The following is a 22,009-nucleotide window of genomic DNA, read 5'->3' on the forward strand; positions in this document are numbered from 1 at the left end:
ACGGTTCTGGGGGAGGTGGGACCAGTACAAACCGGACGGTCTGCACCTGGGCAGGGCCGGGACTGCTGTCCTAGGGGGAGTGTTTGCTGGTGCTGTTGGGGAGGGTTTAAACTAAAGTGGCAGGGGGTTGGGAACCTGAGCAGGGAGACAGAGGAAAGCGTAACAGGAAGGGACAGAAGGTATGGAGTAAAAGGTAAAGTGTTAAAAAAGGAAAAAGCAGGAACGAAGCGTCACAAAACAGATTTGAAAGTTCTTTATCTGAATGCACGTAGCATTTGTAACAAAATGGACGAGTTAACGGCACAAATAACTACGTATGGGTATGATCTTGTGGCCATTACAGAAACATGGCTGCAGGGTGACAACGACTGGGAATTAAATATGCCAGGGTATTTAACAATCAGGAAGGGCAGGAAGGAAGGGGAGGTGGGGTGGCTATGTTAATAAAGGAAGGAATCACTGTAATACAGATAAATGATATTGGGACAAAGCATCAAGATAATGAAACAGTTTGGGTAGAGATAAGGAATAATGAGGGGAAAAAAACACGAGTGGGCGTAGTATATAGGCCTCCTAATAGTTGCAACTCTGCTGGAAGAAGTATTAATCAGGAAATAGTTGGGGCATGTAATAAGGGAACAGCTATAATTATGGGGGATTTTAACTATCATATTAACTGGACAAATCAAATTGGGCAGAGCAGCCTTGAGGAAGAGTTTATTGAGTGTATTAGGGATGGATTTCTTGAGCAGTATGTAACTGATCCTACAAGGTGGCAGGCAACCTTGGACCTGGTCCTGTGTAATGAGTCAGGATTAATTAATCATGTCCTAGTTAAGGATCCCCTTGGAATGAGTGACCATAACATGGTTACATTCCATATCCAATTAGAGGGTGAGAAGGTTGATTCTCAAACAAGCGTACTGAGCTTGAATAAAGGAGACTATGATGGTATGAGAGTGGAATTGATTAAAGTGGACTGGGAAAATAGATCAAAGGGTAAGACGGTACATGAGCAGTGGTGTTCATTAAGGGAGTTATTTTACAACTTTCAAAATAAATATATTCCACTGCGGAAAAAAGGGTGTAAAAGAAATGACAGCCATCCGTGGCTAAGTGAAGAAATCAAGGATAGTATCCGACTAAAAACAAGGACATATAAGGTAGCCAAACTTAGTGGGAGGATAGAAGATTGGGAATTCTTCAAAAGACAGCAAAAAGTAACTAAAGGATTGATTAAGAAAGGGAAGTTAGATTATGAAAAGAAATTAGCAAAACATATAAAAACAGATAGCAAGAGTTTCTATGGTTATATGAAAAGAAAAAGGGTGGCTAAGGCAAACGTAGGTCCCTTAGAGGATGAGACCGGGAAATTAATGGTGGGAAACATGGAGATGGCAAAAATGCTGAACAAATATTTTGTTTCAGTCTTTACGGTCGAGGACACTAAGAATATCCCAACACTGGACAAACAGGGGGCTCTACGGGGGGAGGAGCTAAATACGATTAAAATCACTAAGAAATTGGTACTCAGTAAAATAATGGGACTCAAAGCGGATAAATCCCCTGGACCTGATGGCTTCCATCCTAGGATCTTGAGGGAAGTGGCAGTAGGGATTGTGGATACTTTGGTGATAGTTTTCCAAAATTCCCTGGACTCAGGAGAGGTCCCGGCAGATTGGAAAACTGCTAATGTAACACCGTTATTTAAAAAGGGTAATAGGCAGAAGGCTGGAAATTATAGGCCAGTTAGCCTAACATATGTGGTGGGTAAAATTTTGGAGTCTATTATTAAGGAGATAGTAATGGAACATTTAGATAAGCGTAATTTAATAGGACAAAGTCAGCATGGCTTTATGAAGGGGAAGTCATGTCTGACAAATTTGCTTGAGTTCTTTGAGGATATAACGTACAGGGTGGAGAAAGGGGAACCAGTGGACGTAGTGTATTTAGACTTCCAGAAGGCATTCGACAAGGTGCCACATAAAAGATTATTACTTAAGATTAAAAAATCACGGGATTGGGGGTAATATTATGGCATGGGTGGAGGATTGGTTATCGAACAGGAGGCAGAGAGTTGGGATAAATGGTTCATTCTTGGACTGGCAACCAGTAACCAGTGGTGTTCCACAGGGGTCGGTGCTGGGTCCCCAACTCTTTACAATCTATATTAACGATTTGGTGGAGGGGACCGAGTGCAACATATCAAAATTTGCAGATGATACAAAGATGGGAGGAAAAGTAGAGATTGAGGAGGACATAAAAAACCTGCAAGGGGATATCGACAGGCTGGGTGAGTGGGCGGAGATTTGGCAGATGCAATATAATATTGGAAAATGTGAGGTTATGCACTTTGGCAGGAAAAATCAGAGAGCAAGTTATTTTCTTGATGGCGAGAGACTGGAAAGTACTGCAGTACAAAGGGATCTCGGGGTCCCAGTGCAAGAAAATCAAAAAGTTGGTATGCAGGTGCAGCAGGTGATCAAGAAAGCCAACGGAATGTTGGCTTTTATTGCTAGGGGGATAGAATATAAAAACAGGGAGGTATTGCTGCAGTTATATAAGGTATTGGTGAGACCGCACCTGGAATACTGCATACAGTTTTGGTATCCACACTTAAGAAAAGACATACTTGCTCTCGAGGCAGTACAAAGAAGGTTCACTCGGTTAATCCCAGGGATGAGGGGGTGGACATATGAGGAGAGGTTGAGTAGATTGGGACTCTACTCATTGGAGTTCAGAAGAATGAGAGGCGATCTTATTGAAACATATAAGATTGTGAAGGGGCTTGATCAGGTGGATGCAGTAAGGATGTTCCCAAAGATGGGTGAAACTAGAACTAGGGAGCATAATCTTAGAATAAGGGGCTGCTCTTTCAAAACTGAGATGAGGAGAATCTTCTTCACTCAGAGGGTGGTAGGTCTGTGGAATTTGCTGCCCCAGGAAGCTGTGGAAGCTACATCATTAAATAAATTTAAAACAGAAATAGACAGTTTCCTAGAAGTAAAGGGAATTAGGGGTTACGGGGAGCGGGCAGGAAAATGGACATGAAGCTGAGTTCGGATCGGTCACTGCCCTGTGGATGGCGGAGAGGGCCCAGGGGCTGAGTGGCCGGGTCCTGCTCCTACTTCTTGTGTTCTTTAGATTTGTGGTTGGGATCAGATCAGCCATGATCTTATTGAATGGCGGAGCAGGCTCGAGGGGCCGATTGGCCTACTCCTGCTCCTACTTCTTATGTTCTTATGTCTGTTATCTCTCTCTATCTCTCTCTCTCTCTCTCTCTGTGTTTAGTGAGTGGGTCTATTATCTATCTGTGTTTAGTGAGTGAGTCTGTTATCTCTCTCTCCCTCTCTCCCTGTCTGTTTGGTGAGTAGGTCTGTTATCTCTCTCTCTCTCTCTCTCTTTCTCTGTGTGTTTAGTGAGTTGGTCCATTATCTATCTCTCTGTTTAGTGAGTGGGTCTGTTATCTCTCTCTCTCTCTCTCTCTCTCTCTGTGTTTAGTGAGTGGGTCTGTTATCTCTCTCTCTCTCTCTCTCTGTGTTTAGTGAGTGGGTCTGTTATCTCTCTCTCTCTCTCTCTCTGTGTTTAGTGAGTGGGTCTGTTATCTCTCTTTCTCTGTGTTTAGTGAGTGGGCCTGTTATCTCTCTCTCTCTCTCTCTCTCTGTTTAGCGAGTGAGTCTGTTATCTTTAATCTGTCTTTGTGTCTGAATCTCCCTCTGTTTATGCATCTCTACCTCCTGTTTGTTAACATTTTGGATTGCAGGTGAGGTGAAACTGTTTCTGGTAACCTCGTGCTTTGTCTTCAGAACTGTGTATCTCATGATGATTATTAATATTTCTTCCCTTCCAAGGTGTCTGTCGCAATTTAAAATCTATTGTGGTGCATATTGGGATAGCTGATTACTTTGAGGAGCCAGACAGCCCAGAAGCTCAAAAATTGTTTGAAGAAATGGTCAACAAACTTCAGGTAGAGTCTGTGTCCTGTGATTCAACATTTGTAAAAATCATAAATCCCACCAGGACAAACCAATATTTACGATTGTAGGACTTACATTTCTAATAGTCAGTAATCACTAAACAAATCAATTTCTTTTTTCCAGTTGCATAAATTGCTTGACAAACGATGTGATATATGAATATAGAAGCATGACTTGTATATGTTTGAACATGTATATGACAAATTATGGACATAGCCAAGTGAAATATTGGTGTTCAGAGAGATTTGGGTGTCCTTGCAGAAGAAACACAAAACGTTAACATGCAGGTACAGCAAGCAATTAGGAAGGCTGCAGCTGGACACACTTCCTGCACACATGGTCGCCAGGGACACCGAGTGTCCATGACTTCCCACATAGCGCAGGAGAAGCATATCATGGGTGTGAGCTATGCTGCCATGACTTGCCTTAGATTAAGCTCGTTAGTTACACCCTTTAAAGAGTTTACTCCTTTAAATTACTCTTAATTTGGAGAATGTTAATGACACCAGGGAACTTGATTCACTAAAAAACACAACTTGTTATAAGAGCTGCAGACCTTCCCTTTCTTTTTACTTTAGTTACTGCAGAATAGTAGAAATACTCACCTGAACCTACTTACCAATCAGGTGCCTCGCCTGTGTCGCGTCCCTTTCTGATTCCTGACGTCACTTCGAACTCCGTCGCAGCTGTCGCCTGAAGGCCCCTGCTCCTCTCAGCTGTTTTCGGTGCTCCAAAATCCCGCCTTTTTATGGGACGCTCCCTCTGCTCTATTCCGCTCCTCTCCTCTGTTGCGATTACGGAGACATGGCTGCAGGGTGACCAAGGATGGGAACTGAACATCCAGGGGTATTCAATATTTGGGAAGGACAGGCAAAAAGGGAAAGGAGGTGGGGTAGCGTTGTTAGTAAAGGAGGAAATCAATGCAATAGTGAGGAAGGATATTGGCTCGGAAAATCACAATGTGGAATCTGTATGGGTGGAGCTAAGAAACACCAAGGGGCAGAAAACGTTGGTGGGGGTTGTCTATAGGCCCCCAAACAGTAGTGGAGATGCAGGGGAGGGCATTAAACAGGAAATTAGAGACGCATGCAAGAAGGGTACAACTATAATCATGGGTGACTTTAATCTACACATAGATTAGTCAAACCAAATTAGCAATAATACTGTGGGGAGGAATTCCTGGAGTGTGTACGTGATGGATTTCTAGACCAATACATTGAGGAACCAACTAGAGAACAGGCGATCCTAGACTGGGTATTGTCCAATGAGAAAGGATTAATTAACAATCTTGTTGTGCGGGGTCCCTTAGGGAAGAGTGACCATAACATGATAGAATTCCTCATTAAGATGGAGAGTGAAGTAGTTGGACTTGAAACTTAGGGTCCTGAATCTAAATAAAGGAAATTACGAAAGTATGAGGTGTGAGTTGGCTATGATAGATTGGGGAACTTCACTAAAAGGGATGACGGTGGATAGGCACTGGCTAATATTTAAAGAACGTGTGCAGGAATTACAACAATTATTCATTCCTGTCTGGCGCAAAAATAAAACAGGAAAGGTGGCTCAACCGTGGCTTACAAAAGAAATTAGGGATAGTATTAGATCCAAAGAGGAGACATATAAAATTGCCAGAAAAAGCGGCAAGCCTGAGGATTGGGAGAACTTCAGAATTCAGCAAAGTAGGACAAAGAGATAGATTAAGAGGGGAAAAATAGAGTATGAGAGTAAACTAGCAGGGAACATAAAAACTGACTGTAAAAGCTTCTATAAATATGTCAAGAGAAAAGATTAGTGAAGACAAATGTAGGTCCCTTACAGTCAGAAATGGGGGAAATTATAATGGGGAACAAAGAAATGGCAGAACAATTAAACACATACTTTGAACATAAGAACATAAGAACATAAGAAATTGGAGCAGGAGTAGGCCAATCGGCCCCTCGAGCCTGCTCCGCCATTCAATAAGATCATGGCTGATCTGATCCCAACCACAAATCTAAAGAACACAAGAAGTCGGAGCAGGACCCGGCCACATAGCCCCTGGGCCCTCTCCGCCACCCACAGGGCATTGACCGATCCGAACTCAGCTTCATGTCCAATTTCCTGCCCGCTCCCCATAACCCCTAATTCCCTTTACTTCTAGGAAACTGTCTATTTCTGTTTTAAATTTATCTAATGATGTAGCTTCCACAGCTTCCTGGGGCAGCAAATTCCACAGACCTACCACCCTCTGAGTGAAGAAGTTTCTCCTCATCTCAGTTTTGAAAGAGCAGCCCCTTATTCTAAGATTATGCCCCCTAGTTCTAGTTTCACCCATCTTTGGGAACATCCTTACTGCATCCACCCGATCAAGACCCTTCACAATCTTATATGTTTCAATAAGATCGCCTCTCATTCTTCTGAACTCCAATGAGTAGAGTCCCAATCTACTCAACCTCTCCTCATATGTCCGCCCCCTCATCCCCGGGATTAACCGAGTGAACCTTCTTTGTACTGCCTCGAGAGCAAGTATGTCTTTTCTTCACAAAGAAGGACACAAATAACCTGCCAGAAATGTTAGGAAACCAAGGGTCTAGTGCGAGGGAGGAACTGAAGCAAACCAGTATTCGTAAAAAAATAGTGCTAGGGAAATTAATGGGGCTAAAGGCGGACAAATCCCCAGGGCCTGATAATCTACATCCCAGAGTACTAAAGGAAGTGGCCCTGGAAATAGTGGATGCATTGGTGATCATCTTCCAAAATTCTATTGACTCTGGAACAGTTCCTACAGATTGGAGGGTGGCAAATGTAACCCCACTATTTAAAAAAGGAGGGAAAGAAAAAACAGTAGTAGTGGGGAAAATGCTAGAGTCTATTATAAAAGATGTGATAACAGAACACTGTGAGGGTATTAATGGGATTGGACAAAGTCAGCGTGGGTTTATGAAAGGGAAATCATGCTTAACAAATCTACTGAAGTTTTTTGAGGCTGTAACTAGTAGAATAGATAGGGGAGAACCAGTGGATGTGGTGTACTTGGATTTTCAGAAGGCTTTTGATAAGGTCCCACACAAGAGGTTAGTGTGCAAAATTAAAGCACATGGGATTGGGGGGAATATACTTCTTTTTTTATTCGTTCATGGGATGCAGGCGTCGCTGGCAAGGTCAGCATTTATTGCCCATCCCTAATTGCCCTTGAGAAGGTGGTGGTGAGCCGCCTTCTTGAACCGCTGCAGTCCGTGTGGTGAAAGTTCTCCCACAGTGCTGTTAGGAAGGGAGTTCCAGGATTTTGACCCAGCGACGATGAAGGAACGGCGATATATTTCCAAGTCGGGAATGGTGTGTGACTTGGAGGGGAACGTGCAGGTGGTGTTGTTCCCATGTACCTGCTGCTCTTGTCCTTCTAGGTGGTAGAGGTCGCGGATTATGGAGGTGCTATCGAAGAAGCCTTGGCGAGTTGCTGCAGCGCATCCTGTGGATGGTACACACTGCAGCCACTGTGCGCCGGTGGTGAAGGGAGTGAATGTTTAGGGTGGTGGATGGGGTGCCAATCAAGCGGGCTGTTTTGTCCTGGATGGTGTCGAGCTTCTTGAGTGTTGTTGGAGCTGCACTCATCCAGGCAAGTGAAGAGTATTCCATCACACTCCTGACTTGTGCCTTGTAGATGGTGGAAAGGCTTTGGGGAGTCAGGAGGTGAGTCACTCGCCGCAGAATACCCAGCCTCTAACCTGCTCTTATTGCCACAGTATTTTATATGGCTGGTCCAGTTAAGTTTCTGGTCAATGGTGACCCCCAGGATGTTGACGGGGGGGGATTCGGCGATGGTAATGCCGTTGAATGTCAAGGGGAGGTGGTTCGACTCTCTCTTGTTGGAGAGAGTCTAACCATCTCCCCTTGACATTACATACTGGCATGGATTGAGAATTGGTTGACAGACAGGAAACAGAGAGTAGGAATATACGGGTCTTTTGCCAGGTGGCAGGCAGTGACTAGTGGGGTACCGCAGGGATCAGTGCTTGGGCCCCAGTTATTCACAATGTATATCAATAATTTGGATGAGGGAACTAAATGTAACATTTCCAAGTTTGCAGACGACACAAAGCTGGGGTGGAATGTGAGCTGTGAGGAGGATGCAAAGAGGCTCCAATGTGATTTAGACAAGTTGGGTGAGTGGGCAAGAACATAGCAGGTGCAGTATAATGTGAATAAATGTGAGGTTATCCACCTTGGTTGTAAAAACAGAAAGACAGATTATTATCTGAATGGTGATAGATTGGGAAAAGGGGAGGTGCAACGAGACCTGGGTGTCCTCATACACCAGTCGCTGAAAGCGAGCATTCAGGTGCAGCAAGCAGTTTGGAAGGCGAATGGTATGTTGGCCTTCATTGCAAGAACATTTGAGTACAGGAGCAGGGATGTCTTAACTGCAGTTATACAGGGCCTTGGTGAGACCACATCTGGAGTATTGTGTGCAGTTTTGGTCTCCTTATCTGAGGAAGGATGTCCTTGCCATGGAGGGAGTGCAACGAATGTTTACCAGACTGATTCGTGGGATGGCAGGACTGATGTATGAGGAGAGATTGGGTCGACTAGGCCTATATTCACTAGAGTTTAGAAGAATGAGAGGTGATCTCATCGAAACATATAAAATTCTAACAGGACTAGACAGACTAGATGCAGGGAGGATGTTCCCGATGGCTGGGGAGTCCAGAACCAGGGGTCACAGTCTCAGGATACGGGGTATGCCATTTAGAACCGAGATGAGGAGAAATTTCTTCACTCAGATGGTGGTGAACCTGTGGAATTCTCTACCACAGAAGGCAGTGGAGGCCAGGTCATTAGATGTATTCAAGAAGGAGATAGATATATTTCTTAATGCTAAAGGGATCAAGGGATATGGGGAAAAAGCGGGAACAGGGGACTGAGTTAGACGATCAGCCATGATCATTTTGAATGGCGGAGCAGGCCCGAAGGACCGAATGGCCTCCTCTTGCTCCTATTTTCTATGTTTCTATGTAATTTGCTCCTCATATCTTCGTAGTTTCCTTTGTTTAGATTCAAGACCCCAGTTTTGGATTGAACTGCATCACTTTCAAACTTCATGAAGAAATCTATTATATTATGCTCACTCTTCCGTAAGGGCTCCTTTATAACAAGATTATTCATTAACCCTTCCTCATTGCACAAGACTAGATTTAAAATAGCCTGTTCCCGAGTTGGTTCCTCAGCATACTGATATAGAAAACCATCTTGTACACATTCCAGGAATTCATCCTCCACAGTATTAGTGCTAATTTGGTTTGCACAATCTATACGAACATACGAATTAATAGCAGGAGTTGGCCATTCGGCCCCTTGAGCTGCTCTTCCATTTGATAAGATCTTGGCTGATCTGATTGTGACCTCACCCCTACTTCCCCGTCTACCGACTATAACCTTTGACTCCCTTGTTAATCAGGAATCTCTCTAACTCAGCCTTAAAAATATTCAATGACCCTGCCTCCACCGCTCTCTGTGGAAGGGAGTTCCACAGACTCTGAGAGAAGAAATTTCTCCTCATCTCCGTCTTGCCAGTGACGCCCACATCCCATGAACAAATTTTAAAAAATGACACCTGTGAGGAACCCCACTAGTGAGGCACAGCAGCGGTACAGCAGCAGTCACATCAACCCCAGGTCTGTCATGGAGCAAGCCATTGGAGTGATGAAGATGAGCTTCAGGTGCCTGGATCGATCTGGGGGGCACCCTTCAGTACTCACGTTCTGCACAACATCGCTCAGCAGAGAAGGTATAGAATCATAGAAAGTTACGGCACAGAAGGAAGCTATTCGGCCCATCATGTCGATGCCTGGCCAAAAAAGAGCTACCCAGCTTAATCCCACTTTCCAGCACTTGGTCCGTAGCCGTTAGGTTACAGCACTTCAAGTGCACATCCAGGTACTTTTTAAATGAGTTGAGGGTTTCTGCCTCTCCCACCCTTTCAGGCAGTGAGTTCCAGACCCCCACCACCCTCTGGGTGAAAAAAATTCTCCTCAGCTCCCCTCCAATCCTTCTACCAATTACTTTAAATCTATGCCCCCTGGTCACTGACCCCTCGGCTAAGGGAAATAGGTCCTCCCTATCCACTCTATCTGGTCCCGTCCTAATTTTATATATCTCAACTAAATTTCCCTTCATCCTCCTTTATTCCATAGAAAACAACCCCAGCCTATTTAATCTTTTCTCATAGCTAAAATTCTCCAGCCCTGGCAACATCCTCGTAAATCTCCTCTGTACCCTCTCTAGTGCAATCACATCTTTCATGTAATATGGTGACCAGAACTGTCCCAAACCCCCAAAACTCAGGAAGGATATATTGGCCTTGGAGAGATGCATCACAGATTCAGCAGAATGATACTGGGGCTGAAAGGGTTAAATTATGAGGACAGGTTGCATTGACTAGCCTTGTATCTTGGGGTGCAAACGATCAGCTCCTGAAAATTTGTTTATCTCAAGTCCGATTATTTTCTCCATGACCATTTTTATACTTTTAAATCGACTAATTTCCTCCCCTTGACTTATTTTTAGGTTTCCTTATACCGCTGGTATTTCATCTACTTCCTCCACTGAGAAAATGAATACAAATCACAGTATCATAGTAGGTACAGCACAGGAGGTGGCCATTTGGCCCATTGTGCTTGTGCCGGCTCTTTGAAAGAGCTATCCAATCAGTCCCACTCCCCTGCTCTTTCCCCGTAGCTCTGCAAATTTTTCCACTTAAGTATTTATCCAGTTCCCTTTTGAAAATTACTATTGAATCTGCTTCCACCGCCCTTTCAGGCAGTGAATTCCAGATCATCACAACTGGCAGCATAAAAAAATGTTTCCTCATCTCCCCTCTGGCTCTTTTACCGATCACCTTAAATCTGTGTCCTCTGGTCACTGACCTTTCTGCCACTGGAAACTTTAAGAAAATAAGAAATAGGACCAAGAGTAGGCGATACGGCCCCACGAGCCTGCTCCACAATTCAATCAGATCAAGGCTGATCTTCAACCTCAACTCACCTCAAGAAATAAGAGGGGCAAAGAGAGAGTATGAGAATAGACTGGCGGCCAACATAAAAGGGAATCCAAAAGTTTTCTACAGGGATGTAAACAGTAAACAGATCGTAAGAGGAGGTGGGGCCGATTAGGGACTCGTGGAGGCAGCGGGGATGGCCGTGATACTTTGCATCTGTCTTTACCAAGGAAGAAGATGCTGCCAGAGTCTCAGTAAAGAAAGATATAGTTGAGATACTGGATGAGCTAAAAATTGATGATCAAGATGTACTTGAAAGGCTGGCTGTACTTAAAGTAGATAAGTCATCTGGTCCGGATGGGATGCATCCTAGGTTACTGAGGGCAGTAAGGGTGGAAATTGCAGAAGTACTGGCCATAATCTTCCAAACATCCGTAGATACGGGAGTGGTGCCAGAGGACTGGAGAACTGCAAATGTTACATCCTTGTTCAAAAAAGGGTGCAAGGATAAACCCAGCAAGTATGGGCCAGTCAGTTTAACCTCAGTGGTGGGGAAACTTTTAGAAACGATATTCCGGGACAGAATTAACAGTCACTTGGACTAAACCCTGGTTAGACTGCACCTGGAGTACTGTGAGCAGTTCTGGGCACCGCACCTTCGGAAGGACATATTGGCCTTGGAGGGAGTGCAGCGTAGGTTTACTAGAATGATACCCGGACTTAAGAACATAAGAAATATGAGCAGGAGTAGGCCAATTGGCCCCTCGAGCCAGCTCCGCCATTCAATAAGATCATGGCTGATCTGATCCTGACCTCAAATCTAAATTCATGTCCAATTTCCTGCCCGCTCCCCGTAACCCCTAATTCCCTTTACTTCTAGAAAACTGTCGATTTCTGTTTTAAATTTATTTAATGATGTAGCTTCCTGGGGCAGCAAATTCCACAGACCTACCACCCTCTGAGTGAAGAAGTTTCTCCTCATCTCAGTTTTGAAAGAGCAGTCCCTTATTCTAAGATTATGCCCCCTAGTTCTAGTTTCATCCATCCTTGGGAACATCCTTACCGCATCCACCCGATCAAGCCCCTTCACAATCTTATATGTTTCAATAAGATCGCCTCTCATTCTTCTGAACTCCAATGAGTCGAGTCCCAATCTACTCAACCTCTCCTCATATGGCCACCCCCTCATCCCCGGGATTAACCGAGTGAACCTTCTTTGTACTGCCTCGAGAGCAAGTATGTCTTTTCTTAAGTATGGACCCCAAAACTGTATGCAGTATTCCAGGTGCGGTCTCACCAATACCTTATATAACTGCAGCAATACCTCCCTGTTTTTATATTCTATCCCCCTAGCAATAAAAGCCAACATTCCATTGGCCTTCTTGATCACCTGCTGCACCTGCATACTAACTTTTTGATGTTCTTGCACTGGGACCCCCAGATCCCTTTGTACTGCAGTACTTTCCAGTTTCTCGCCATTAAGATAATAACTTGCTCTCTGATTTTTCCTGCCAAAGTGCATAACCTCACATTTTCCAATATTGTATTGCATCTGCCAAATCTCCGCCCACTCACCCAGCCTGTCTATATCCCCTTGTCGGTTTTTTATGTCCTCCTCACTCTCTACATTCCCTCCCATCTTTGTATCATCTGCAAACTTTGATATGTTACACTCGGTCCCCTCCTCCAAATCGTTAATATAGATTGTAAAGAGTTGGGGACCCAGCACCGATCCCTGCGGAACACCACTGGCTAGTGGTTGCCTGTCCGAGAATGAACCATTTATCCCAACTCTCTGCTTCCTGTTAGATAACCAATCCTCCACCCATGCCAGAATATTACCCCCAATCCAGTGATTCTTTATCTTGAGCAATAAGTCTAAATACACTACGTCCACTGGTTCCCCTTAAGGGTTAAGTTACGAGGAGAGATTACGCAAATTGGGGTTGTATTCTCTGGAGTTGCGAAGGTTAAGGGGTGATCTGATCGAAGTTTATAAGATATTAAGGGGAACAGATAGGGTGGATAGAGAGAAACTATTTCCGCTGGTTGGGGATTTTAGGAGTAGGGGGCACAGTCTAAAAATTAGAGCCAGACCTTTCAGGAGCGAGATTAGAAAACATTTCTACACAAAGGGTGGTAGAAGTTTGGAACTCTCTTCCGCAAACGGCAATTGATACTAGCTCAATTGCTAAATTTAAATCTGAGATAGCTCGCTTTTTGGCAACCAAAGGTATTAAGGGATATGGGCCAAAGGCAGGTATATGGAGTTATATCACAGATCAGCCATAATCTTATCAAATGGCGGAGCAGGCACGAGGGGCTGAATGGCCTACTCCTGTTCCTATGTTCCTATTAGGGAAAGCCAGCACGGATTTGTTCAAGACAAATCATGTTGATCTAACTTGATAGAGTTTTTTGACGAGGTGACAGAGAGGGTAGATGAGGGCAATGCAGTTGATGTGTATATGGACTTTCAAAAGGTGTTTGATAAAGTGCCGCACGGTAGGCCTATCATCAAGATTGCAGCCCATGGAATAGAGGGGGCAGTAAAAACATGGATACAGAATTTCCTAAGTGGCGAACGGTTGTTTTTCGGACTGGAGGGAGGTGTACAGTGGTGTTCCCCAGGGGTCAGTGCTGGGATCACTGCTTTTCTTGATATATATTAATGACTTGGACTTGGGTGTACAGGGCACAATTTCCAAATTTGCAGATGACACAAAACTTGGAAGGGTAGTAAACAATGAGGAGGATAGTGATAGACTTCAAGAAGATATAGACAGGCTGGTGGAATGGGCGGACACGTGGTAGATGAAATTTAACATGGAAAAATGCGAGGTGATACATTTCAGTCGGAAAAATGAGGAGAGGGCAACATAAACTAGAGGGCACAATTCTAAAAGGGGCACAGGAACAGAGATCTGGGGGTATATCTGCACAAATCGTTGAAGGTGGCAATGCAGGTTGAGAAAGCAGTTAAAAAAGCATATGGGCTCCTGGGCTTTATAAATAGAAGCATAAAGTACAAAAGCAAGGAAGTTATGATGAACCTTTATAAAACACTGGTTCGGCCACAACTGGAGTATTGTGTCCAGTTCTGGGCACTGCACTTTAGGAAAGATGTGAAGGCCTTAGAGAGGGTGCAGAAGAGATTTACGGGAATGATTCCAGGTATGAGGGACTTCAGATATTGGATAGACTGGAGAAGCTGGGATTGTTCTCCTTGGAACAGAGAAGGTTGAGAGGAGATTTGATAGAGGTATTCAAAATCATGAAAGGTCTAGACAGAGTAGATAGAGAGAATCTGTTCCCATTGGTGGAAGGGTCAAGGACCAGAGGGCATAGATTTAAGGTGATTGGCAAAAGAACCAAAGATGAGGAAAACCTTCTTTACACAGCGAATGGTTATGATCTGGAATGCACTGCCCGAGGGGGTGGTGGAGGCAGATTCAATCATGGCCTTCAAAAGGGAACGCGATAAGTATTTGAAAGGAAAAAATGTGCACGGCTACGGGGATAGGTCAGGGGAGTGAAACTAGCTGGATTGCTCTTGCATGGAGCTGGCACGGACTCGATGGGCCGCATGGCCTCCTTCCGTGCTGTAACCTTTCTATGATTCTATGAAAAGCTTATGGGATCCTGGGCATTAATAACGTACAGGGTGGATAAAGGGGAACCAGTGGACGTAGTGTATTTAGACTTCCAGAAGGCATTCGACAAGGTGCCACATAAAAGATTATTACTTAAGATAAAAAATCACGGGATTGGGGGTAATATTCTGGCATGGGTGGAGGATTGGTTATCTAACAGGAGGCAGAGAGTTGGGATAAATGGTTCATTCTCGGACTGGCAACCAGTGACCAGTGGTGTTCCGCAGGGGTCGGTGCTGGGTCCCCAACTCTTTACAATCTATATTAACGATTTGGAGGAGGGGACCAAGTGCAACATATCAAAATTTGCAGATGATACAAAGGTGGGAGGGAAAGTAGAGAGTGAGGAGGACATAAAAAACCTGCAAGGGGATATCGACAGGCTGGGTGAGTGGGCGGAGATTTGGCAGATGCAATATAATATTGGAAAATGTGAGGTTATGCACTTTGGCAGGAAAAATCAGAGAGCAAGTTATTTTCTTAATGGCGAGAGACTGGAAAGTACTGCAGTACAAAGGGATCTGGGGGTCCTAGTGCAAGAAAATCAAAAAGTTGGTATGCAGGTGCAGCAGGTGATCAAGAAGGCCAATGGAATGTTGGCTTTTATTGCTAGGGGGATAGAATATAAAAACAGGGAGGTATTGCTGCAGTTATATAAGGTATTGGTGAGACCGCACCTGGAATACTGCATACAGTTTTGGTGTCCACACTTAAGAAAAGACATACTTGCTCTCGAGGCAGTACAAAGAAGGTTCACTCGGTTAATCCCGGGGATGAGGGGGTGTACATATGAGGAGAGGTTGAGTAGATTGGGACTCTACTCATTGGAGTTCAGAAGAATGAGAGGCGATCTTATTGAAACATATAAGATTGTGAAGGGGCTTGATCGGGTGGATGCAGTAAGGATGTTCCCAAAGATGGGTGAAACGAGAACTAGGGGGCATAATCTTAGAATAAGGGGCTGCTCTTTCAAAACTGAGATGAGGAGAAACTTCTTCACTCAGAGGGTGGTAGGTCTGTGGAATTTGCTGCCCCAGGAAGCTGTGGAAGCTACATCATTAAATAAATTTAAAACAGAAATAGACAGTTTTCTAGAAGTAAAGGGAATTAGGGGTTATGGGGAGCGGGCAGGAAATTGGACATGAAGCTGAGTTCGGATCGGTCACTGCCCTGTGGGTGGCGGAGAGGGCCCAGGGGCTGAGTGGCCGGGTCCTGCTCCTACTTCTTGTGTTCTTTAGATTTGTGGTTGGGATCAGATCAGCCATGATCTTATTGAATGGCGGAGCAGGCTCGAGGGGCCGATTGGCCTACTCCTGCTCCTACTTCTTATGTTCTTATGTTCTTATAAGTAGAGGCATGCAGTACAAAAGCAAGGAAGTTATGATGAACCTTTATAAAACACTATTCAGCCACAACTGGAGTATTGTGTCCAGTTCTGAGCACCGCACTTTAGGAAGGATGTGAAGGCCTTCGAGAGGGAGCAGAAAATATTTTAGTCGACTGGTTCCAGGGATGAGGGACTTCAGTTATGTGGATGGACTGGAGAAGCTGGGGTTGTTCTCCTTGGAGCAGAGAAGGTTGCGAGGAGATTTGATAGAAGTGTTCCAAACCATGAAAGGTTTAGATAAAGTAAATTAAGGGAAACTATTTCCATTGTCGGAAGGGTTGAGAACCAGAGGGCATAGATTTAAGGTGATTGGGAAAAGAACCAAAGGTGACATGAGGAAAAACTTTTTTATGCAGCGAGTGGTTAGGATCTGGAATGCACTCCCGAGGGGGTGGTGGAGGCAGATTCAATTGTGACTTTTAAAAAGGAATTGGATAAATAATTGAAGGGAAAAAATTTGCAGGGCTATGGGGAAAGAGCGGGGGAGTGAGACTAACTAGATTGCTCTTACAGGCTCAATGGGCCAAGTGGCCGCCTTCTGTGCTGTAACCATTATGATTCTAAAACTGTCTTGAATACATTCTAGAAATGTATTGCCTTTACTAAATGAGCTGTTGTCCTTCTCCCCGTCTGCGTGAAAATTAGAAATCTCCTATTATAAACATGTTCTTTTTGCTACATACTTCCTGGATCTCCATAGTTATACATTCCCCGACAACATAACTACTATCGGGAGATCTGTAGACAACTCCTACTAGAGTCTTAGAAACATGGAAAATTGGCGCAGGAGTAGGCCATTCGGCCGTTCGAGCCTGCTCCGCCATTCAATATGATCATGGCTGATCCTCTATCTCAATACCATATTCCCGCTCTCTCCCCATACCCCTTGATGCCTTTTGTGTCTAGAAATCTATCTAGCTCCTTCTTAAATGTATTCAGTGACTTGGCCTCCACAGCCTTCTGTGGCAGAGAATTCCACAGGTTCACCACCCTCTGAGTGAAGAAATTTCTCCTCATCTCAGTCCTAAATGTCCTAACCCATATCCTGAGACTGTGACCCCTCGTTCTGGACCCACCACCCCCCCAGCCAGGGGAAACATCCTCCCTGCATCCAGTCTGTCGAGCCCTGTCAGAATTTTATATGTTTCAATGAGATCCCCTCTCATTCTTCTAAACTCGAGTGAATACAGGCCGAGTCGACCCAATCTCTCCTCATACGACAGTCCTGCCATCCCAGGAATCAGTCTGGTGAACCTCCGCTGCACTCCCTCCATGGCAAGTATATCCTTTCTTAGGTAAGGAGACCAAAACTGCACACAATACTCCAGGTGTGGTCTCACCAAGGCCCTGTATAACTGCAGTAAGACATCCTTGCTCCTCAACTCAAATCCTCTTGCAATGAAGGCCAACATACCATTTGCCTTCCTAACTGCTTGCTGCACCTGCATGTTTGCTTTCAGTGACTGGTGTACAAGGACACCCAGGTCCCTTTGTACATCAACATGTCCCAATCTATCACCATTTAAATAACACTCTGCCTTTCTGTTTTTCCTGCCAAAGTGGATAACTTCACATTTATCCACATTATACTGCATCTGCCATGTATTTGCCCACTCACACAACTTGTCTAAATCACCTTGAAGCCTCTTTGCATCCTCCTCACATTTGGTTCCCTCATCCATATCATGTGAATAGCTGGGGCCCAAGCATTGATCCCTGCGGTACCCCACTAGTCACCGCCTGCCACCCCGATAAAGACCCATTTATTCCTACTCTCTGTTTCCTGTCTGTTGACCAATTTTCAATCCATGCCAGTACATTACCCCTAATCCCATGTGCTTTAATTTTGCACACTAACCTCTTATGTGGGACTTTATCAAACGCCTTCTGAAAATCCAAATAAACCACATCCACTGGTTCTCCCTTATCTATTCTACCAGTTACATCCTCAAAAAACTCCAGTAGGTTTGTCAAACATGATTTCCCTTTCATAAATCCATATTGACTTTGTCTAATCCTGTTGTTATTTTCTAAGTGTCCTGTTATCACATCCTTTATAATAGACTCGAGCATTTTCCCTACTACTGATGTTAGGCTAACCGGTCTGTCGTTCCCTGTTTTCTCTCTCCCTCCTTTTTTAAATAGTAGGGTTACATTTGCCACCCTCCAAACTGCAGGAACTGTTCCAGAGTCTATAGAATTTTGGAAGATGACAACCAATGCATCCACTATTTCCATGGCTACCTCTTTTAGTACTCTGGGGTGCAGATTATCAGGCCCTGGGGATTTATCGGCTTTCAGTCCCATTAATTTCTCCAGCACTATTTTTTTACTAATACTAATTTCCTTTAATTCCTCCTTCTCACAAGTCCATTGGTTCCCTAGTATTTCTGGGAAGTTATCTGTGTCCTCTTCCGTGAAGACAGAACCAAAGTATTTGTTTAATTGCTCTGCCATTTCCCTGTTCCCCATTATAAATTCTCCCGTTTCTGACTGTAAGGGACCTACATTTGTCTTCACTAATCTTTATCTTTTTACATACTTGTAGAAGCTTTTACAGTCCACTTTTATGTTCCTTGCAAGTTTACTCTCATACTCTATTTTTCCCCTCTTAATCAATCTCTTGGTCCTTTTTTGCTGAATTCTAAACTGTTCCCAATCCTCAGGCTTGCTATTTTTTCTGGCAACTTTACATGACACCTCTATGAATCTAATACTATCCTTAATTTCTTTTATTAGCTAAGGTTGGGCCGCTTTTCCTTTTGTGTTTTTGCGCCAGAAAGGAATGTATATTTGTTGCAATTCATTCATTCGTCCCTTAAATGTTAGCCATTGCCTATCCACCGTCATGCCTTTTAATGAAGCTTCCCAATCTATCATAGCCAACTCACTCCTCATACCTTCGTAGTTTCCTTTGTTTAGATTTAGGACCCTAGTTTTGGATTGGACTACTTCACTTTCCATCTTAATGAAGAATTCTATCATGTTATGGTCACTCTTCCCTAAAGGACCCCGAACAACAAGATTATTAATTAACCCCTTCTCATTGCACAATACCCAATCTTGGATAGCCTGTTCCCTGGTTGGCTCAACGTATTGGTCTAAAAAAACATCTCTTACACACTCCAGGAATTCAACCTCCACAGTATTATTGCTAATTTAGTTTGGCCAGTCTATATGTAGATTAAAGTCACCCATGATTACTGTAGTCCCCTTATTACATGCATCTCTAATTTCCTGTTTGATGCCGTCCCCTACATTACCACTACTGTTTGGAGGCCTATAGACAACTCCCACCAGTGTTTTCTGCCCCTTGGTGCTTCTTAACTCCACCCAGACTGATTCTCCATCTTGATTTTCTGAGCCAATATCCTTTCTCACTATTGCTCTGATTTCATCCTTTACGAACAACGCCACCCCACCTCCTTTTCCTTTTTGCCTGTCCTTCATAAATATCAAATACCCTTGGATATTCAGCTCCCAGCCTTGGTCACCCTGCAGCCATGTCTCCGTAATCGCAATTATATCGTATCGATTGCATCCTTTGCTGTTCCTTAACTCTGCCCAGAGTATTTCCACTGCCCTATCACCCTACTGAAATCCTTTATTTCCACTGCTGTAATTGTGTCTTTTATCAATATTATTATTCCACCTCCTTTCCCAATTTTGCTGTCCTTTCTAAAGATCCTATCGTCTGGAATATTTAGCTCCCAATCATGCTCTGATTGTTGCCAGATTTCTGTAATGACGTCTACATCATACCCTTTAAGTTGAATTTGTGCTTCTAATTCCATTGTTTTATTTCTTATGCTACGTGCATTAGTGCACAGATCTCCTATCTAGGTAACTGACCCCACCCTGCTCACATGTCCTGCTGGTCATTTTCTCACTTTTTGACTTACAGTGTGGATTTCTTGTGACTAGCCAGTTGGCCTGTAGTGTATTTTCTAGTCCTGTACTTTCCGATGTTCCTGCAAGGAAGGCCACAAATTAAATTGAAGCCTAATTATTTCCCATAACTTGTTCTGATCAGACACTGAGGTTCTTTTTACTTACAACCAATGGTTTACATTTCACTGATTTGACAAATTATATCTTTCTTGTTTAAATCCATAAGGCTCTGAAGAAAAGGCCTGGCTTTTCAAAAATTCTTCATATCAAAGCAGGAGGTGTTTGTTGAAGTTTACAGAAACAGACTGAAGCAGTCTCTGCTGAAACCATCACTCAGACAGCAAAGCACCACTTACTGAAAACGCATTTCCTGTAAATGGCTTAAAGCAAATGCTTGATCAGAAAGTGATACTAACAGAGTTGCAATTTAGAGACCGGGTACCATCTATATGCAGCTCAGCTGTACAACAAATTCATGGAACCAATGAACCTGACAGCTACAACATCAAACCAACCAACCACCAGTATAAAAAATAGAATTGAACCAACTATCTGCAATAAGACATGCTGGAAGCATCAGTTCAACACCTATTATCCAATCAAGTGAGCCAACATTAAACCAAGTCATCCCTCAGTGAGACGGTCTGTGTTGGAACCAGAATCAAGCCAAGTAACTTCTCAGAGAGACATCTTATAATGGAGCAACATTAAATCGCCCAGTGAAACCATCTGTGTTGGAACTAAGTGATCTCTGAGTGAGACACACTAATGGATCCAGCACTAAACTAACTGATGCTTCAGTGTGACACTCTGTAATAGAGCCAATATCAAGCCACATGACACCTGAGTGGAGAGGAAAGATTAGAAAGACTCAGCTTCTTCAGTCTTGAGAGGGTACCTTACAGAAGTGTGTAACATATCAAATGAAATTAAACTATGGCTGCAGGGCAAGAGAGACCTGAAGATATAATCTGGTAAAAAGCAACATTAGGGCTGGGGTCAGAAAGCAGTTCTTCATACAGTGATTCGTTTCAGAGGCGGACTCCTGGGTAGGGGAGTGGAAGCCAGCTGCATGCTGTGTTGGTGGGACAGTAGGTTTCTATGGAAGGATGAGCTAGATGGGCCAAAAGGCCACTCTCATCATCCTTATCTTTGTGAGACATCCTAAAATAGAACCACTTTTGAACCAGTGACCCTTCAGGTAAGACCGCATTTAATGGAAACAGTATCAAACCAAGTGACCCCTCTGTAAATCACCCTATTAACGCTGGAACCATTTATACTGTGGGCTGGTTTCACAAACCAGAAAGAATGAGAAGCATTACTGACAGTGTGGTTACATAATGCTAACCTCTTACAGCTGCCTTGCTTTCTTTTACAGAGGTTTTGATGTCACCCACTCTGATCACAGTTTCTCCTCTTCCCATATTAAGTGTAAGATGAAATTATAGTTTGGTCATGAACGCACCAATATGCTGTGTAGATATATGAAAAGCATTTTTTGAGCTTTTTGCATGAACATTTTTATTCCGAAAGCCCTCAGTTTCATAGATCAGGAGGAGAAGCAATGGTCGGAATCAGTGGTACCAGAGCTCCACCAATCAGAACTCTGTTGATCAGTTAAACCAGTAAAACCGCTCTGTGTGACATCATTTTCCCAAGGACTAAGGCAAGCCATCAGATTCTTTGTTGTTGAAACTGGTTTCCAATCAAATATGAGGAATGAAGCTGCTAAAAACCTAAACAATCCGTCTCTAATATGAGGAATTGGCAGTGACATGGTGGCATTATGAAACATTACTGTCTCACAACCTTTCTTCATGATGTTATTATGTTTCACATTCAGAGAATATCATTGGGCCTCCCCCTCAAGCCCCAGCATCACAGCCCCCCACCTCAAGCCCCAGTATTGTTGCCCCCCCTCAAGCCCCAGTATCATTGCCCCCCCAAGCCCCAGTATCGTTGCCCCCCCAAGCCCCAGTATCGTTGCCCCCCCTCAAGCCCCAGTATCATTGCCCCCCCAAGCCCCAGTATCGTTGCCCCCCCAAGCCCCAGTATCGTTGACCCCCCAAGCCCCAGTATCGTTGCCCCCCCAAGCCCCAGTATCGTTGCCCCCCCAAGCCCCAGT

At 44.0% G+C, this 22,009-nt stretch overlaps 1 protein-coding gene across 1 annotated transcript in view; it reads left to right on the plus strand.

Moving 5' to 3' along the window:
* The window catches only part of fbxo41 (F-box protein 41), a 246,259-nt gene extending 225,392 nt beyond the window's left edge, over positions 1-20,867 (plus strand). The window contains exons 12-13 of the mRNA XM_067978195.1: positions 3,852-3,967; positions 20,108-20,867. Coding sequence (XP_067834296.1) covers positions 3,852-3,967; positions 20,108-20,170 — 179 coding nt within the window. The 3' untranslated portion in view covers positions 20,171-20,867. The remainder of the gene's footprint in view (positions 1-3,851; positions 3,968-20,107) is intronic.
* Positions 20,868-22,009: the final 1,142 nt, after the last annotated feature.

This window comes from Heptranchias perlo, chromosome 1 (assembly GCF_035084215.1).
Source record: "Heptranchias perlo isolate sHepPer1 chromosome 1, sHepPer1.hap1, whole genome shotgun sequence".
NCBI classification, from domain to species: Eukaryota; Metazoa; Chordata; class Chondrichthyes; order Hexanchiformes; family Hexanchidae; genus Heptranchias; species Heptranchias perlo.